Below are 16,067 nucleotides of genomic sequence, written 5' to 3' on the forward strand. Positions count from 1 at the left end.
CTTCAAAAGTCCCTGCACACAGCTGTGACCAAACCAAAGCCGCTGAAGAGGAAAGACTCGTGATTGAATTACCGTGGTGCTGTTTGTTTCACAATCTGCTCACGGTAGCCCCTGATCTTCCTGACCCTCTGACCCCCAGCTGTAGGAAAACACGCTATGGCAGCTCCTGTAAAAAATGATATGATATATCGACAAAATATATATATATATATATATATATATATATATATATATATATATATATATATATATATATATATATATATATATATACAAAGCTCCACATATATATATATATATATGTTAAAATGGCTGTCAGTCGCACTACACAATTACAGTCATGCCATCATATATTTTATATAATAATTACTCATAATTTTTTAATAGCATTAATTCACCCTTGATTGCTCTGAAATAATATTTACAGGAATGTAAATAGACAATTCTGATTTCTATGGAAGCCTGTAACCACATTACAAAATAAAAAGTCATTGCAACTATATCTTACAATTGCAATTTTATTTCTTTATTACAATTTTATTACCTCATGTTGTTCCAAATCTGTATGACTTGACTTGTTTTAAGAAATGTATCAGTGTTTTTTTTTTTTTTTTGTCCACACAATTGAAGTCAATGGTAACCAAAACTGTTTGGTTACCAACCTTTTTCAAAATCTCTTTTGTGTTCCGCAGAATAAAGAAAGTCTTACAGGTTTGTAACAACATGAAGGTGAGTACATGATGACAGAATTATTATTTTTGGGTGGAATAACCTTCTAAAAATGAAGTACGCTTTAGCATACTTTTGAAAAGTATACTTATTACAGAAATAATATACTTTAAAAGAATATACTTAAGTTCAAACTGAATATAATGTTTTCGGATGCATGTTATTCGCAATTAAACATACTATATTTTAAATTTATATTAAATGCAATTAGTTGACCCATGCATGTAAATACATCCTTATGTGCAATTTCATAATGCATAATTACTTTTAATTACAGAATTTTCTTTGCAATATTTTTCAAGTGTGCTGATAAAGGAGCATTTATGGTAAACGAAAATACACTGTAAAATAATGTCATTTCTATTGAAACTTGCATGATATATTATTAAATATATTTGTAGTTTCACATTTGTAATAATAAAGTTGCAGTTTAGTACATTTAAATTTAAATTTAAAGGGATAGTAAATTTCACCCAAAAATGAAACATTTTTCATCATTTACTCCCCTCATCCAAACCTGTATGAATTTATTTGTTCTGCTGTACACTGTAAAAAAAGAATTGTTGGTTTAACTTAAAAAAGTAAGTTACATGGTTGCCTTATAATTTTGAGTTCATTGAAATTAAAAATTTGAGTTAATACAATGAAGGCAATTGGTTTAATCAACAAAAACTCAAAATATTATGTTATCTGAACCACATTAATTATTTAAGTTGGTCTGACAAAAGAAAAAATGTTATATCTGGAAGATATTTGGAAGAATGTCAGTAACCAAACAGATTTCAATCAAAGAGATCTTGTTTGATTACTGACATTCTTCTAAATATCTTTCTTTGTGTTCAGCAGAAAAAAGAAACTCATTGAGGTTTGGAACAACTTGAGGGGGAGTAAATGATGACAGAATTTTCAATTTTCATCAATGCAATAACTGAATAACATGAAAGTTTAAATTATAATCAAGTAGGCCTACTTTGTTTTTTAACACATGTAAATAAGTGTATTCCTTTAAAGAATGACAAAATATTATCAAAACAGATTTAAAAAGTACTTTATGGTAAAACTAATTTGATGTTATATATATATATATATATATATATATATATATATATATATATATATATATATATATATATATATATATATATATATATATATACCTTTAAAGTTTTGAAATACACTACAAGCTCACATTCAGTACAAATAAGTGCACTTCTTTTTCACAAGGGTATCCCTTTAAGTCTCACTAATGCAACTTTATTTCTTATTTTAAACTTTATCTCACATCTGCATGTTTTATTTTTTACACAGAGGCTGAAATGGGCTTCCACAGATAGCCTTATCTGAAATGACTGAAATGTTTTTCTTGTGCGGTAAACTATTACTGACTTTACACCTTTTGGACCATGTGTAGTACTCAGAACTTCCCTATTTCATGCATGGTTAAAGTTCAGTCACAATTATGATGTAGCTTTCCCGTCAAGGCCAGATTCACCTTTTTTTTCCCCCTAAACCAGCCGATGTGTGTGCAAATGTACACCTGTTCCTGGATGAGATGTCCAGTGTGCAGATGATCAGTTTGCTTTGTCTTTGCTACAGGCAATGAGTCAGCTAATTACAGTGGAAAAGAGTCCTGTTAGGGCTCTCAAGCGAGAATGACCTCAAATAGCCATGTTCTCTGAATCACATGCAAACATAACACAAATACCATCCAGTGTGGTCTCAGTGACACCTGTTTATGTCATAACAAAGGAGAAGTAGATATTTCCCATGGAGAGGGTGTTTTACTCTAAAGGGAGAGGAAGCGCAGAAAACCTGTTCTGTTCCTGCTTAACAGCATGACAAATGCACACATCAGATACTGAGTCATCAGAGAGATATTTTACAGTCAAAGAAAACATGTTTGCTAAAAATAATCCGTCTTTAATGTTAAATCCTCAATCCGACCATGTTTGAACTCCAAACCTGCAGGCCGCAGCTGAACCATCTATTATATGCTGTCACGAATTCAGGCAACCAGGACAGGAACAATGCGTACAGAAATATTCCACACTTCTTTTTTGGAACTGCAGGAACCCAAAATACTCTGCATCACCTCTGAATACTTTTATTTGTCTTTTATTTCAGACTTTGATCATTAGCCCACAAAACACTCATTTATCTTTCTCATTAACACTGAAAAATTACAATCTGGTATTTTAAGCATCAAAAACAGTCCACATTCCCTTGAGTCTATTCTAAACAGGGCTTTCTTTTTCTGTCTGAAACAGGTGCTCGTTCAATTACACCCTTCCAAATTAAGAGCGGTCACAACCAATGCAACGGGGACAAAGGTTCCAATAGTGTCTTACTCAATAGTCTGTGTGGGACATACAGCCATATGCGGCCGATTAAGAACTGCATCAGACTTTATTTTGTTTCAAACGCAGTGTGGGAGTTGCTGTCTCGTGTGCCCTGAAGGCTAGTAAACTATTTGCCGTGATATGCTAAATTATGCCGAATGGCATGGTAGAGACACAAATTTATTTTGTGCGTCATAGACATATGCTTTCCTGCTCTTTGTGCATTTAATTTAAACAAACATCTCCTTCTTAGAAAATCTATGGTTATTCTACAAAGGGCACCACCACCACTCCCATGTCTGTCTCTTTATGGCGATGACTCATCAGCGCATTAACAAATATGAACTGCAAATATAGAGTACAAACCCACCGATTCCTCACACACAAGCTTTTTTTTAGCTAAGCACGATAAATGTCATTATGGTTGACATAACCTATTTGCAGGAAGATGATACATCTTAAACATACTGGTAAAAAATAAGCACATGAATAGTGCTGTACACTAATGAGCACAACATATCCCCCCCTTGGCCCTGAATGTCGAAATAAGTTAATCATTGCCTAGCCATGTGTTTTGATGAAGAATGAAAAATATGAATGCAACTTCCTTGGATTTCACAATGCCAAACATTTGGTGTAAACACATTTGTAAAGAATACAAGGAATCGGTTTTGCATAAGTGTTACTTAAAACGCTTTGCATGCAACTTTGACTGCTGAGAGGAATGGAAAGTTGATTAAACTAGCGCTTTACTATTCATATGGAAGGAGAATGGCATGTGGCGATTGCTCAATCGTCGAGACTGCAATGAATGTGTCACTAGAGAGAGTCTGAACCGGGCGGAGTTCCAGCATTGAGAAGTCCGATTCATTTGAAACGAATCATTTCGTACTGAATAAAAACGATTCAATGCTTCTTGTCCGCTCAAGAAGGCTACCATACGCGACATTATATGCTATTTATGAAGAGAAACACATTTTAGTTAAGCTAATTGTCGATGTTATCGCGGTTTTATCGTGTTGTTTATGAATGTAACACGTCACCCACCTCACAGTTCTACTGCCGAGCTTCTCCCATTCAGAGAAATGATTAAAAGAATATTGAGAGTCGATTCAAATGAATCATTCAAAAGAGCCGATTCTCTCGAATCGGACATCAGCTGAAAGTAGAGCTCAGAAAACAGCATCAGTAGTTCAGTGAGTCAGACAGCCCTTCTCTCGGGCTCAGATCTACTCACCGGGAATATTTCACACTACACAGCTTCATACAGTAGGCTATCTCCTCTCTTGGGCTTCAATGTTGTCCAAAAAGCTTCAGCGGACTAATGCAAAAAAAAACTGAAAAACAATGGATAAGCGAAACTGCAAACACCTTTTTTTGCACTTCACATTAATTGACGAGTAAATAGGATCTTTTTTGCTTTTGCAGCGCAGTGCACAGATCCTTTTCTGGAATATGCTTTCGTGAAATCCGTCGGATCAGTCCGGTAACTAATATCAGTTTCAACTACTGTAGTTTGCAAGAATGAGTGTGCAGTGGATTCATAATCCGGTACCGGGAAGACACGGACACAAGCGCTTTGACACAGACGAGCCCGTGACCAGATGTCCGCGGCTCAGCGAGCCTTCGGCTGATGCTGGTCTCCTGGGTTCCTCGCCGGGATCTCCGGTAAGCGGAGCGCCTCTGAGCGTCACCTCAGCCCATCAGGGTCCCGCTCGCATCGGCCAGTTCCTGCTAGTGCCCCTGACCGACCGACCGGGGGTGCACAGCGCTTTAGACATGGACACAGGAGAGGAACTGCTCTGCAAGGTAAACCACTGCATACTGTAATGTACATGACCCATATAAGTCTTCTCTTTATCACGTCTTTATCCCCCTGAGACCAAGTTTTAGTTTAAAAAATAATAAATAAATTGATTTATTTAAACGTTTCAACAATAATAATACATAACCAATACATAACCAAAATAAAGTATTATATATATATATATATATATATATATATATATATATATATATATATATATATATATATATATATATATATATATATATATAGTAGGTTTATACTGCAGGACTTACAACAATTGCATGTATGATCAAATGTGTTTTTTAAAATGTTGAATAATTGCATACTTTCAGTAGGGAAGGGCTGTCAGAATCTCTGTGCAGGTTACAGGGATGCTATCAAATTTTTGATATGTCTTGTGGATCTTTATCAAGTTTTTGCAAATGCACCAGCATCTGAGTCAGACGTATGGGGCTGACATGACACTCAAACAGAATGTGCATGATTATCGCTGCCACAAACTTCATAAGACATTCAAGTTTTTATAGCATGTTTGTGTTTGAATCTTACAGTATAACCTCTGTACCTCCAGTGAACTGACTTTATCAGGTCATAGTTGTAGTTGTCTTATGATATAACTGAACTTGTTTTTATTACCATCTGCAGGTGTTTGATATGGGCCAATATCAGGAAAAAATAAGAGCCTACAGCATGCTGTCAAGTCATAAGAACATTGCACAGATCAAAGACATAGTTCTTGGGGAGTGCAAAGCCTATGTATTCCAGGAGAAGGATTTTGGCGACATGCACACCTTTGTAAAAAGCAACAAGAGGCTTCCTGAAGATCTGGCTTCCAAGCTTTTCTACCAGGTTGTGTCTGCAGTGAACCACTGCCACCAGGTTGGCATCGTTTTGGGGGACCTCAAGCTTCGCAAGTTTGTGTTCTCAGACGAGAAAAGGTGAGAGTTACAGTTTGTGTGTGTGTGTGTGTGTGTGTGTGTGTGTGTGTGTGTGTGTGTGTGTGTGTGTGTGTGTGTGTGTGTGTGTGTGTGTGTGTGTGTGTGTGTGTGTGTGTGTGTGTGTGTGAAAGCAGTTTTTTTGGGCCAGGTGCAATACTGTACCTCATATATCAATGCTGTGACAGCAGCAGTGTTATACTGGGTGAATAGTGTCAGTTCTACTTTCATTCAGTTTTCGCTTCCTCACAGCAATGTGACACATTGCAGGTGATTAGTGCTGCTTCCCTAAAGATTCAATGGAACAAACCTATTTACACTCACTTACTCATGTTTCTCTGTAATCAGACCTCTAGACCTATGTCAGAGATTTTTCTGTTGAAAATGAGAGTCCTCTGAATTACGTATGTGAATTATATATAAAAAGCAAATGACCTAAATCCAAACAGTTTTACCCATGGTCCCCAGTGAAGGGAACATGCTGGAGCTGGCTAACCTACCTACAGTATCTGTATGTCTGTCTGTCTGTTTATCAATCTATATTACTTTTGATATTTCTTTTGATATTTTTATTACATATAATTTTATACTTTTTATATAAAATATTTCTTATAAAAAATAAAATTTTATATATATATATATATATATATATATATATATATATATATATATATATATATATAATTCTTCTTTTATATATTATATAGAAATTATATAAAAATAAAAACATATAAAATATTATTTTATATATACACAATATATATCTTATTTTACTATATATTGTATATAAATAATAATAATCATTTAAAAACAAATTATATAAATAAAAAAATTATATAAACATTTCTTTTTATATATTTTATTAAGTATTATATAAAATATTTCTTATAAAAAATAAAATTATATTATAATATACATAATTCTATTTTATATATAAATTAAATAAAAACTTATATATAAAATATTACTTTATATATACATAAAATATATATATATAAATATATTCAGCATATATCTTATTTTACATTGTATATAAATAATATTAATTTTTAAACAAATTAAATAAATAAACTTCTTTATATAAACATATTTATTTTAATATATTTTATTAAATATTATTTTATATAAAATATTAGTCATAAAAAATGTAAAATAAAAAATAGTTTTATATATAAAATATTACTGTTTATATTTTTATATATATTTTATTAAATATTATTTTATATAATCTATTTATTTTTATAAAATATGACTTAAAAATTTGATAAATATAAAACTTTTAAATATAAAATATGACTTTTTTATAGTTTAACAGAGATTCTTTAATTAGCACGCTGCACTTTTGCTGTTTTGCACGGTAAAAAACTCTTGGAAAAGTTATGCATTTAAGATAGTGTGTGTCAAAATCCAGTTTATACTTTGGTTTCCTGCATTCTGTTATATTACATTGTGTCTGTGTGTGTAAATGCCCCCTTAGAAATGCATCCATTTGGAGTCAAGTGAACTCAAAACTCACCTAATTATAAAGGGCTTCCTTAAAACCAATTAGTCAACTAGTCTATCAAGCAACCCACCAACTAGCTGATTTAGCAAATATGTTGTTTTTCTCATCCCTCAGTACACAGTAGATTTGTTATTTCTGAGGCAACATTTTACGCCTGACCTTTGGGCACTGGTTTTCATTTGAGTGAATGAAAGTAGACAAGTAAGTGTAAGAGGACGTAGTCACCCTTCTCTCATAGCAGCCAACGGGTGCAGCAAGATGAGTCATAGCAATGCATACAGAGGGGAAACTCGCCATTCAGGATCATACCCCCACGCTCCACTCCTGAATACGGCGCGGCTCGTAGGTGAGGAGTGCCGGCTGTGGCCTTTGCGACACTGGCAGACTGGCAGTCTGGCCTGGCACACGTGTCTAGCACAGACGTAACCAGGGCATGCTGACATTTAAAGTGCAAAGAAACATTTTCTCTTTCACTTTGTTTGGTACAATCAGCGTAGTGACAGGTTATGCAAACCTGCCGTTCTTACACAGAGACACTCTGTCTTTCCGCAGGACGAATGCAATTTCCATAGCTGGAATAGCTTTTGCGAAAATGCGGTAATGATGAGTGATGGATAAGCAACAGAAAGGTCGAAACTGCGATAACGCAGAGATACAGTGTGTGATCGCATACACAAAGACGCTCACTGACCTGGAATGCGTCTGTAGTTAGATTGTGAAACGAACACACAGACACGCACAGGCTGGCTGGGCAGGGGCCGTTTGTGCGTCACTGATGTAACAGTGCTGTTCGTGGGTAATAAGGCACTGCCAGATGCCATGAGCGTACGGCACAGGTGCATGAAGAACACAGTAGACCTGCAGCACAGCGCAGTGCACTCATTTGTCCTCAGTCTCTCTGTCTGTCTCACACACACACACACACAGGACTATGACTCATTCTCTCCACCTCTCTGGCAGAATGCTGTTGTGTCATCTACAAACCCCCCAAACCGAGGCTGATAGCCAGTGATGAAACACAATAGCATGCAGAGAAGCTCATGTTTTACTGACAGGGATACCACAGACTCATGGGTCATCAGCTCTTCTGTTAATGTCCACAGGGATATTCCTAGAGTAGTAGGGGATTTGTTTCCTTCTGGAAATTGAGCTAAACTTAGGCCAGAGTTTACAAGAATACATTACAGAGCGCTTCAGAGAGAGGAAGTGTGTTTATTTTATGTGCGTGCATTGTGGAAACTCTCGTGCGCGCTTTTGTTTAAACTAAGGTCGTAATTAGATGAGGCTCCGTCCTTTATTTGTTGTAGTAGCGCCCATTTGAGGGTCAGTCCACTTAGTGCGGCTGTCTTTTCTGTGATTTACATGCACTGCAATCTGTGAGCTCAACAAAAGTGACAGAGAGTTATTTCAGCTCGATGCACAATGAAGGAAGGCTTCAATACATCACTTTGTTTAGAAATGGAAGAGCAAATTTATTCAAGATACTAAATCCATCATCGGCAGGCATATGTGGAATCTGTGACCACAGAGCTCTGCAGAAAACGACGTAGATTTCCCCAGAACCGGATAGCTTGTTGTTTACAGAATTATAAACATACTCCACCCCTTGTGTGATATTTTGTCTAATTTGATTATGCTTTCAGCTATTGTTAAAGGTGCCCTAGATTCAAAAATTGAATTTACCTCGGCATAGTTAAATAACAAGAGTTCAGTACATGGAAATGACATACAGTGCGTCTCAAACTCCATTGTTTCCTCCTTCTTATATAAATCTCATTTGTTTAAAAGACCTCTGAAGAACAGGCGAATCTCAACATAACACAGACTGTTACGTAACAGTCGGGGTGTACGCCCCCAATATTTGCATATGCCAGCCCATGTTCCCAACATTATGAAAGGCATTAAACAAGTGCAGAACGTCTGGATGTGCACAGGTGAATCATCAGACTAGGTAAGCAAGCAAGGACAATAGCAAAAAATGGCAGATAGAGCAATAATAACTGACATGATCCATGATTACATGATATTTTTAGTGATATTTGTAATTGTCTTTCTAGATGTTTCGTTAGCATGTTGCTAATGTACTGTTAAATGTGGTTAAAGTTACCATCGTTTCTTACTGTATTCACGGAGACAAGAGCCGTCGCTATTTTCATTTCTTGCAGTCTGTATAATTAATAAACACAACTTCATTCTTTATAAATCTCTCCAACAGTGTAGCATTAGCCGTTAGCCACGGAGCATAGCCTCAAAATAATTCAGAATCAATGTAAACATCAAAATAAACACTGTACTTACACGATTGCTGCATGACGAACACTTTGTAAAGATCCATTTTGAAGTTTTATTAGCTGTTTAAACTTTTTTTATGTTGTTTAAGGCAAGCGCGAGCTCTTGGGGCGTGGAGCACCAGATTTAAAGGGCCACACACCCTGAATCGGCTCATTTCTAATTATGCCCCAAAATAGGCAGTTAAAAAAATGAATTTAAAAATATCTATGAGGTATTTTGAGCTGAAACTTCACAGACACATTCAGGGGACACCATAGACTTATATTACATCTTTAAGAGTGTAACACAAGGTTTATTCAGCAAGGACATGTTAAATTGATCAAAAGTCACAGTAAAGACATTTATTATGTCAAAAGATTTCTATTTCAAATAAATACTGAACTTTTTATTCAACAAAGAATCCTAAAAGAAAAGAAAATGTATCACCAAGAAGCACAAGTGATTTTAACATTGATAATAATAAGAATTTTTTTCTTGAGAAGCAAATCAGCATATACGAATGATTTCTGAAGGATCATGTGACACTGAAGACTGGAGTAATGATGCTGAATATTCAGCTTTGACATCACAGGAATAAATTTTAGTTTTAAAATATACTGAAATAGAAAATGGTTATTAGGGGCCAAGCGCGGAAGGTGTTCGCATTATTATTCCACTCTGGGAGTCTATGGCAGCCCATAGAACCGCTTGCAGGAAAGTTGTAAAATTTGGCACACTGATAGAGGATAGTTCCAACATTAACTACCGCAAATTTGGTGTCTCTAGATCAAACTCTTTAGCACCACCACTTGTCCAAACTTTCACTCATGTTTACGCTAATAACACAGCACCACCTACTGGTCCGGAGATAGCAAAAATGGGTATTTTTGCTTATAACTTCTGAACGGTTTGGCTAAAAATTATAAAACTGGTCTTGTTAGATTTAGCATGCCGAGTTGAATGATATCCAGTTTTACCATATCGGCCATTTTGGGTGTCAGCCATTTTACATTTTGTTGCAAAATACTGTATTTTTTTAATGCATTAGCATATCATTGCAAAACTCAGTATGAGCCCTGAAGGAGCCTGATGAGAAGTTTCAAAACAGCACCACCTAGTGGTGAAGTGTTAAAACAACATGCGCAAATATCTTTGAAACCTTTAGTCCAAAGGAGACGAAACTACCATGAAATTCAGAAACATAGGTTGATGGCTATATTTTAAAGCCCAAATGCCAAAATTTTGATAGTAAATGGCAAAAAAATTCAATCAAAGTCGTGCATGGGTCATTTGTCATATACATATACATGTCTATAAACGAAATGAGACATTTTCACCAGATTTGACACTTATTTATGGGCACACTCTGAGGACACATAAAAAAGTGATGGAAATGCGCCTGTTGGTGGCGCTATAAATGAACAAAATATTAAACTGCCACTAACTACAATAAAGTATATGAAATAAAATGTTATATTTTACTGATGATTTTACTTCTTGCTTGCTTCTTTGTGCTTGGCTCCTTAATGGCTGCTTGCGGCTATACTTTTAAAATGTAATAATATTTCACAATACACAACTGTATTTTTGATCAAAAAAAGAGACTTTTTTCAAAAGGATTAAAAAATCGTACCCACCCCAAACATTTGAACGTTACTATATATATATATATATATATATATATATATTTTTTTTTTTTTTTTTTTTTTTTTTTTTTCTCTCTCTCTCTCTCTCAGACACCTTTGTGGCTTCCTGAATTCCAGTTTGAAACCCTCTGCATTATACAGTAGTATAACAAGTGTGATCAGGAGCATGCAAATTACATGTGATTCATTTCCACAGGTTAGGACAGATTGCATTAATACCAGCTCTGCTCAAAGCCTCCAAGTAAAGTGGCAAACCACTTTAACACAAACTTAGAACTTGGGTGAAACCACCCCCGTCTATTCTGCAAAACTCCACAGGTTTAACATCAAAATCAATGTAGAAATTTTGAAAAACATCTGTAGAGTTGACCTAAACATTAGTCAAATGTTACTGATTCTAAATGGACTGTATAAAACAGTCATATGATATTCTTCACAGCCACAACACAATAACTCTTACAGTATGTGATTGGTTGTACTAACCATGATGTGTTTGTTTTAGGAGCCATTTGAAATTAGAGGGTCTGGAGGACTGCCATATTCTGTGCGGAGAGGACGACTCGATGTTCGACACGCACGGCTGCCCTGCATATGTGAGTCCGGAGATTTTGAATGGCGGAGGGTGTTACTCAGGCAAGCAGGCGGATGCGTGGAGCCTCGGCGTCATGCTGTACACAATTTTGGTGGGCCGTTACCCTTTCCACGACCCAGACCCCGCAACCCTGTTCTCTAAGATTCGACGGGGCACATATTGCCTTCCTGATGGGCTGTCTTTAAGGGCACGCTGCCTACTTCGCAGTCTGCTCAGAAAGGACCCCAGCGAGAGACTGACCACCGCAGAGGTCCTCATTCACCCATGGTTCGATGGCAACACGTTGGACACAGGAAATGCAGAACAGGAAGTCAACCTCAGAGAACAGACAGTGCCCCAGATAGAAATGGAGCAGGGTGAGGATCTTTTCTCCTGAGGAAACCAATATAGCTTGAACATGGACCAAAACTGTTTGTTATCTTGGTGGGTTTTTTTATTAGTTGGTTTCTTATACAGATTTTGTAATAGATTCAGAAGTATACACTCACTCAAAGTACTGTATCATCTATGTCGGCTTTAAGGACAGTGCACACAACAGCCAGTGTGTTTTGAAGTTGTGTGGTGCTAGTGAACCATTCTTGTGCTGTATGACGTGAATGAGACTGGGCATTATGGGTCACCATATAATGAGAGAATGTGAGAAGTGACAATGTCAGCATGGTGACTAACCTCGGCCTATGGGCCAAACCTGTGGCTTCACTCTTATACTGTCAAAACGAACCGTGCCGGGGTGCGTTTCCCAAAGCCAACCATCATCACAAGTTCCGTCGTTACCAATAGAATTCAATGGCACTTGCGACCATAGTTGGCTAACGATGCTTTTGGGAATTGCTCCTCTGGTTGACTAAACCACTGAATACTGCAGCACCAAAGGTACAAGTCTCCATTGACAGAAGGAGAATGGAATCACTCACATACATATGGAGGACTAAAAGTGCCACTTAAAAATATAACAAAGGAACAATTATCAGTGTATTAATTAAAAAAAAAAAATCAAATTGACAAAATAAATAGACATATTTTAACTTAAAAAATACAAAAAATGTTTTTAAAAGTATTTAAAAAAACAATAAATTGCTTTTACGTTTTATATTTTTCTTTTCCCATTGGTAGCCAGGGGTGTGTCTTAAAATTCATTTGCAAATGTATTGGTTGCTCCCATGTATGCACTGATATTTTCCAACTCAACTGACAAATGGATTAAAAAAAATTTGGCAAATATTTTTAGAAAGTCAACAGGTCAATGCATATTTTCATTTAAAATTATTTATTTTATTAATAATACTAGAATAATTACAATTAATATATTATTATAATTTATTTATAATTATGTGGTTTATTTAAATGTTTTCGAATGAAAAAAACCTGATAATTGATTTCTTCATTTTTTTTTTAGGTGGCACTTTCTCTTATATGCGATACGTTAGCCTAACCTATACATCTCTCAGAAATGCCAAACTGTACAGAAGGGTCGTTCAAACGTTAAATGTCAGTTATTGACCCTTAATACTCTGTGTCATACAGATTATTAAATTCAGTGAATTTCCAATAAATGTTCAGGATGAGCCTCAGGACAGAAACAAACAGTTACAGACAGATACAAAAGTGTTCATTCATCCTGCTGTATCCTGATCTCTAAGCTTTCTAGTCACAGTTTCCTTACTTGAATCCAAGTGATCCTCATAAAAGCATGAGACTTCAGTATGGCAGGCCAGTTCATACTGCGGGTAAGATATAAGATGACTCAACAGCTGGGCGTTGGTGTAATGAAGAGGAAAGGGCTATGAACCTCAGTGTGACTATGTGTGCGTATCTTCACTCTCACTGTAAAGAAAAGAGAACAGTACTATAATAGCACTACTGTAAGAGTAGAGTGTCCTAGCTCTGTTTTTTACTTCCCTCTTGTTGGGGGTTGTATGTTACCTCTGAATCCAAGCATAATGGAGATATGCGACGTTTATGGTTTCTGAAAGGCTCTTTATAAGCAAAGGCTGGAGGGTATGCAAAATGTCTGTCTCATGCATGCAGCACATGGGGAAAGCTGACACGAGTGCACGGAGTTCATATTGCACTGTGAATTATGTATTTGTGACACAAACCCCAAGGCTTGACCATGAGGGTTTAACAGTTAAAATTCATTGTACAAATGAGCATGTGTAAATATGTACATGTTAAGTGTGTGAAAAAATTTAATAAAGATTACTCTCTTATTTACATCTGTGGCGCATTCTGTGAAAAACATCTTTCTAAATGAAAGATGCATAACGTTTGTATGAAGCAAAATTGTAGCAAAGTGCATTACATTTTATTTCTTGTGATTTCTTTTTCAATACCTAGATTATCAAACATTTCTAAAAATGTTCTTAAAGCCTTATGAAAAAGAAGTGTGCTTAATTGTATTGAATGTGCACTGGTAGTGTATTCAGATCTGAAAAGAATACTAAAAAATCTGTACTTGTAATAATATTAATGAAATAAAAGGCCACTTTAATTTTGGGGTGAACTATCTACGGTGGCCCAGTAGTGCACAACACAACGAAATTAAAAAAAAATATATATATTAGTTCAAAATCACTTGAGTGCACATTGCACAATAGCTTCATATTTATACCTGTAAATGATTTGAAGCTCTACCACGGATAAAGGGAACGTCTGACAGTCCCATCAAGTGGATAAAACGTATAATTTGTATTCATTACAATGACTTTGTTTAACATTTAAAAATAGACATGTTCAAATTCCAAAGCTTGTTACTTCCTGTTGGAAAGACTGACAAACTTTGTAATTTGAACACGTCTGTTTTTAAATGTTAAAAGTAATTTTAATGGACACAAATTATACGTTTTAACCACTTGGTGGAATTGTCAGACGTTCCCTTCATCATTCGCCGTGGTATCGCGTCAAATCATTCACAGGTATAAATATGAAGTCATTGTGCACTCAAGTGATTTTGAATTAATATTTCATGTCGATATACAGTGGTTATATACTGTTGAAACGAATCGTGGTATTCATATCACTGCCGACTCTATAAAACATTGGCAAGGAATACTAACAATACCGAGCTCTGAGAGCACCCTAGTGGTCGGGAGCATTTACGTTGTGTTGTGGCTTGTTTCTGTTGTGTTGTGACTCGATTTCATTGTGTTGTGAACTTATGTTTGCTTTTTTAATTTTGTTGTGTTGTGCACTACTGGGCCACCGTAACTATCCCTTTAAGTGTACTTAAAGAGAGTACACGTTCTTAACACTTTTAAGTACACTTTTGTCATGTTTTAAGGAAGAATGCTTATTTTGCTGAGTTGACTAACACACATAAAGTCCATGAATGTAATTTTTATTGTAGTGTGTAATTCAATATAGGCCCCTGTAGTAAATAATTGTATCCCTTAAACTCATCTTTGAACAACAAAATTACATATTTAAATGTTTTCCATGAATAATGAACAATAGCTTGAATGTAACTCTACACACTTGCTTCATTTAGTATACGCGGATCTATGAATATGCTAATTAGCCCCGCCTCCAATCTCTCGCACGAGCTCGACAGAGATCCACACGGTCAACTCACTGAGGTAAACGCTGGACAATGGTATCGCTTTTTACAACGTCGGACACATAACGGTAAATAATATGATTAGACTTTTGCTTGACTATGTTATCAAACAGCTAATAAAGTGTTGCTAATGTTACACAAACCTTGTTACCGTTCGCGAGTCAAGACAGGATGCTTAGAAACGCTTTAAACACCTTAGAAAAGATATTTTCATCATAGCATCGTAATATACGTCATACATCCGCTATATTGCTAAATCTACCCGATTTTTTATATCAACAGAAAAATATACCGGGATAACCTTCTCTTGAGACTCCCTTGATCGGTTATAGTTAATGATATGCTGAAGTCTGCCGGCACGTTGACGTGATTGGTTACAAGGTAGTTTGTGACGTCAGAAACACCAGCGATTCAAAACGCGTCTTTGGTTCACTGCAGTTTTAAGAGAAAATACTCTGCAATGATGTTGACTCTAGGCTATGAATTTGCACATGGTTTGTCTTAAAGCATATTAAAAACACCACATAAACTTAAACAACATTAAAAACTTGATTTTCACCACAGTGGTCTTTAACATATTTTAAATGTAAAATGGCAACTTCATTATTACAAATGTGTAATTAAAAAATGATTTAAATACATGGCATACAAGTACTTAAATTCTGCTCAAGTGGTTAAAAAACAT

At 35.7% G+C, this 16,067-nt stretch overlaps 1 protein-coding gene across 1 annotated transcript; it reads left to right on the forward strand.

Annotated features, from left to right (window-relative positions):
* The first annotated feature begins 4,280 nt into the window (after window positions 1-4,280).
* Window positions 4,281-14,020, forward strand: trib1 (tribbles pseudokinase 1). Its single transcript, XM_067361455.1, has 3 exons — window positions 4,281-4,877; window positions 5,524-5,816; window positions 11,737-14,020. The coding sequence occupies exons 1-3, from the start codon at window positions 4,593-4,595 to the stop codon at window positions 12,200-12,202; spliced, it is 1,044 nt and encodes a 347-aa protein (XP_067217556.1). The 5' UTR covers window positions 4,281-4,592; the 3' UTR covers window positions 12,203-14,020.
* The last annotated feature ends 2,047 nt before the right edge of the window (window positions 14,021-16,067 follow it).

The sequence above is a fragment of the Chanodichthys erythropterus genome, chromosome 15 (assembly GCF_024489055.1).
Source record: "Chanodichthys erythropterus isolate Z2021 chromosome 15, ASM2448905v1, whole genome shotgun sequence".
NCBI classification, from domain to species: Eukaryota; Metazoa; Chordata; class Actinopteri; order Cypriniformes; family Xenocyprididae; genus Chanodichthys; species Chanodichthys erythropterus.

Coding starts and splice junctions, on each gene's coding strand:
- trib1 (XM_067361455.1), top strand. CDS start 4,593: ATGAGTGTGCAGTGGATTCATAATCCGGTACCGGGAAGACACGGACAC. Junction 4,878..5,523: donor GAGAGGAACTGCTCTGCAAG/GTAAACCACTGC, acceptor TACCATCTGCAG/GTGTTTGATATGGGCCAATA. Junction 5,817..11,736: donor GTGTTCTCAGACGAGAAAAG/GTGAGAGTTACA, acceptor TGTTTGTTTTAG/GAGCCATTTGAAATTAGAGG.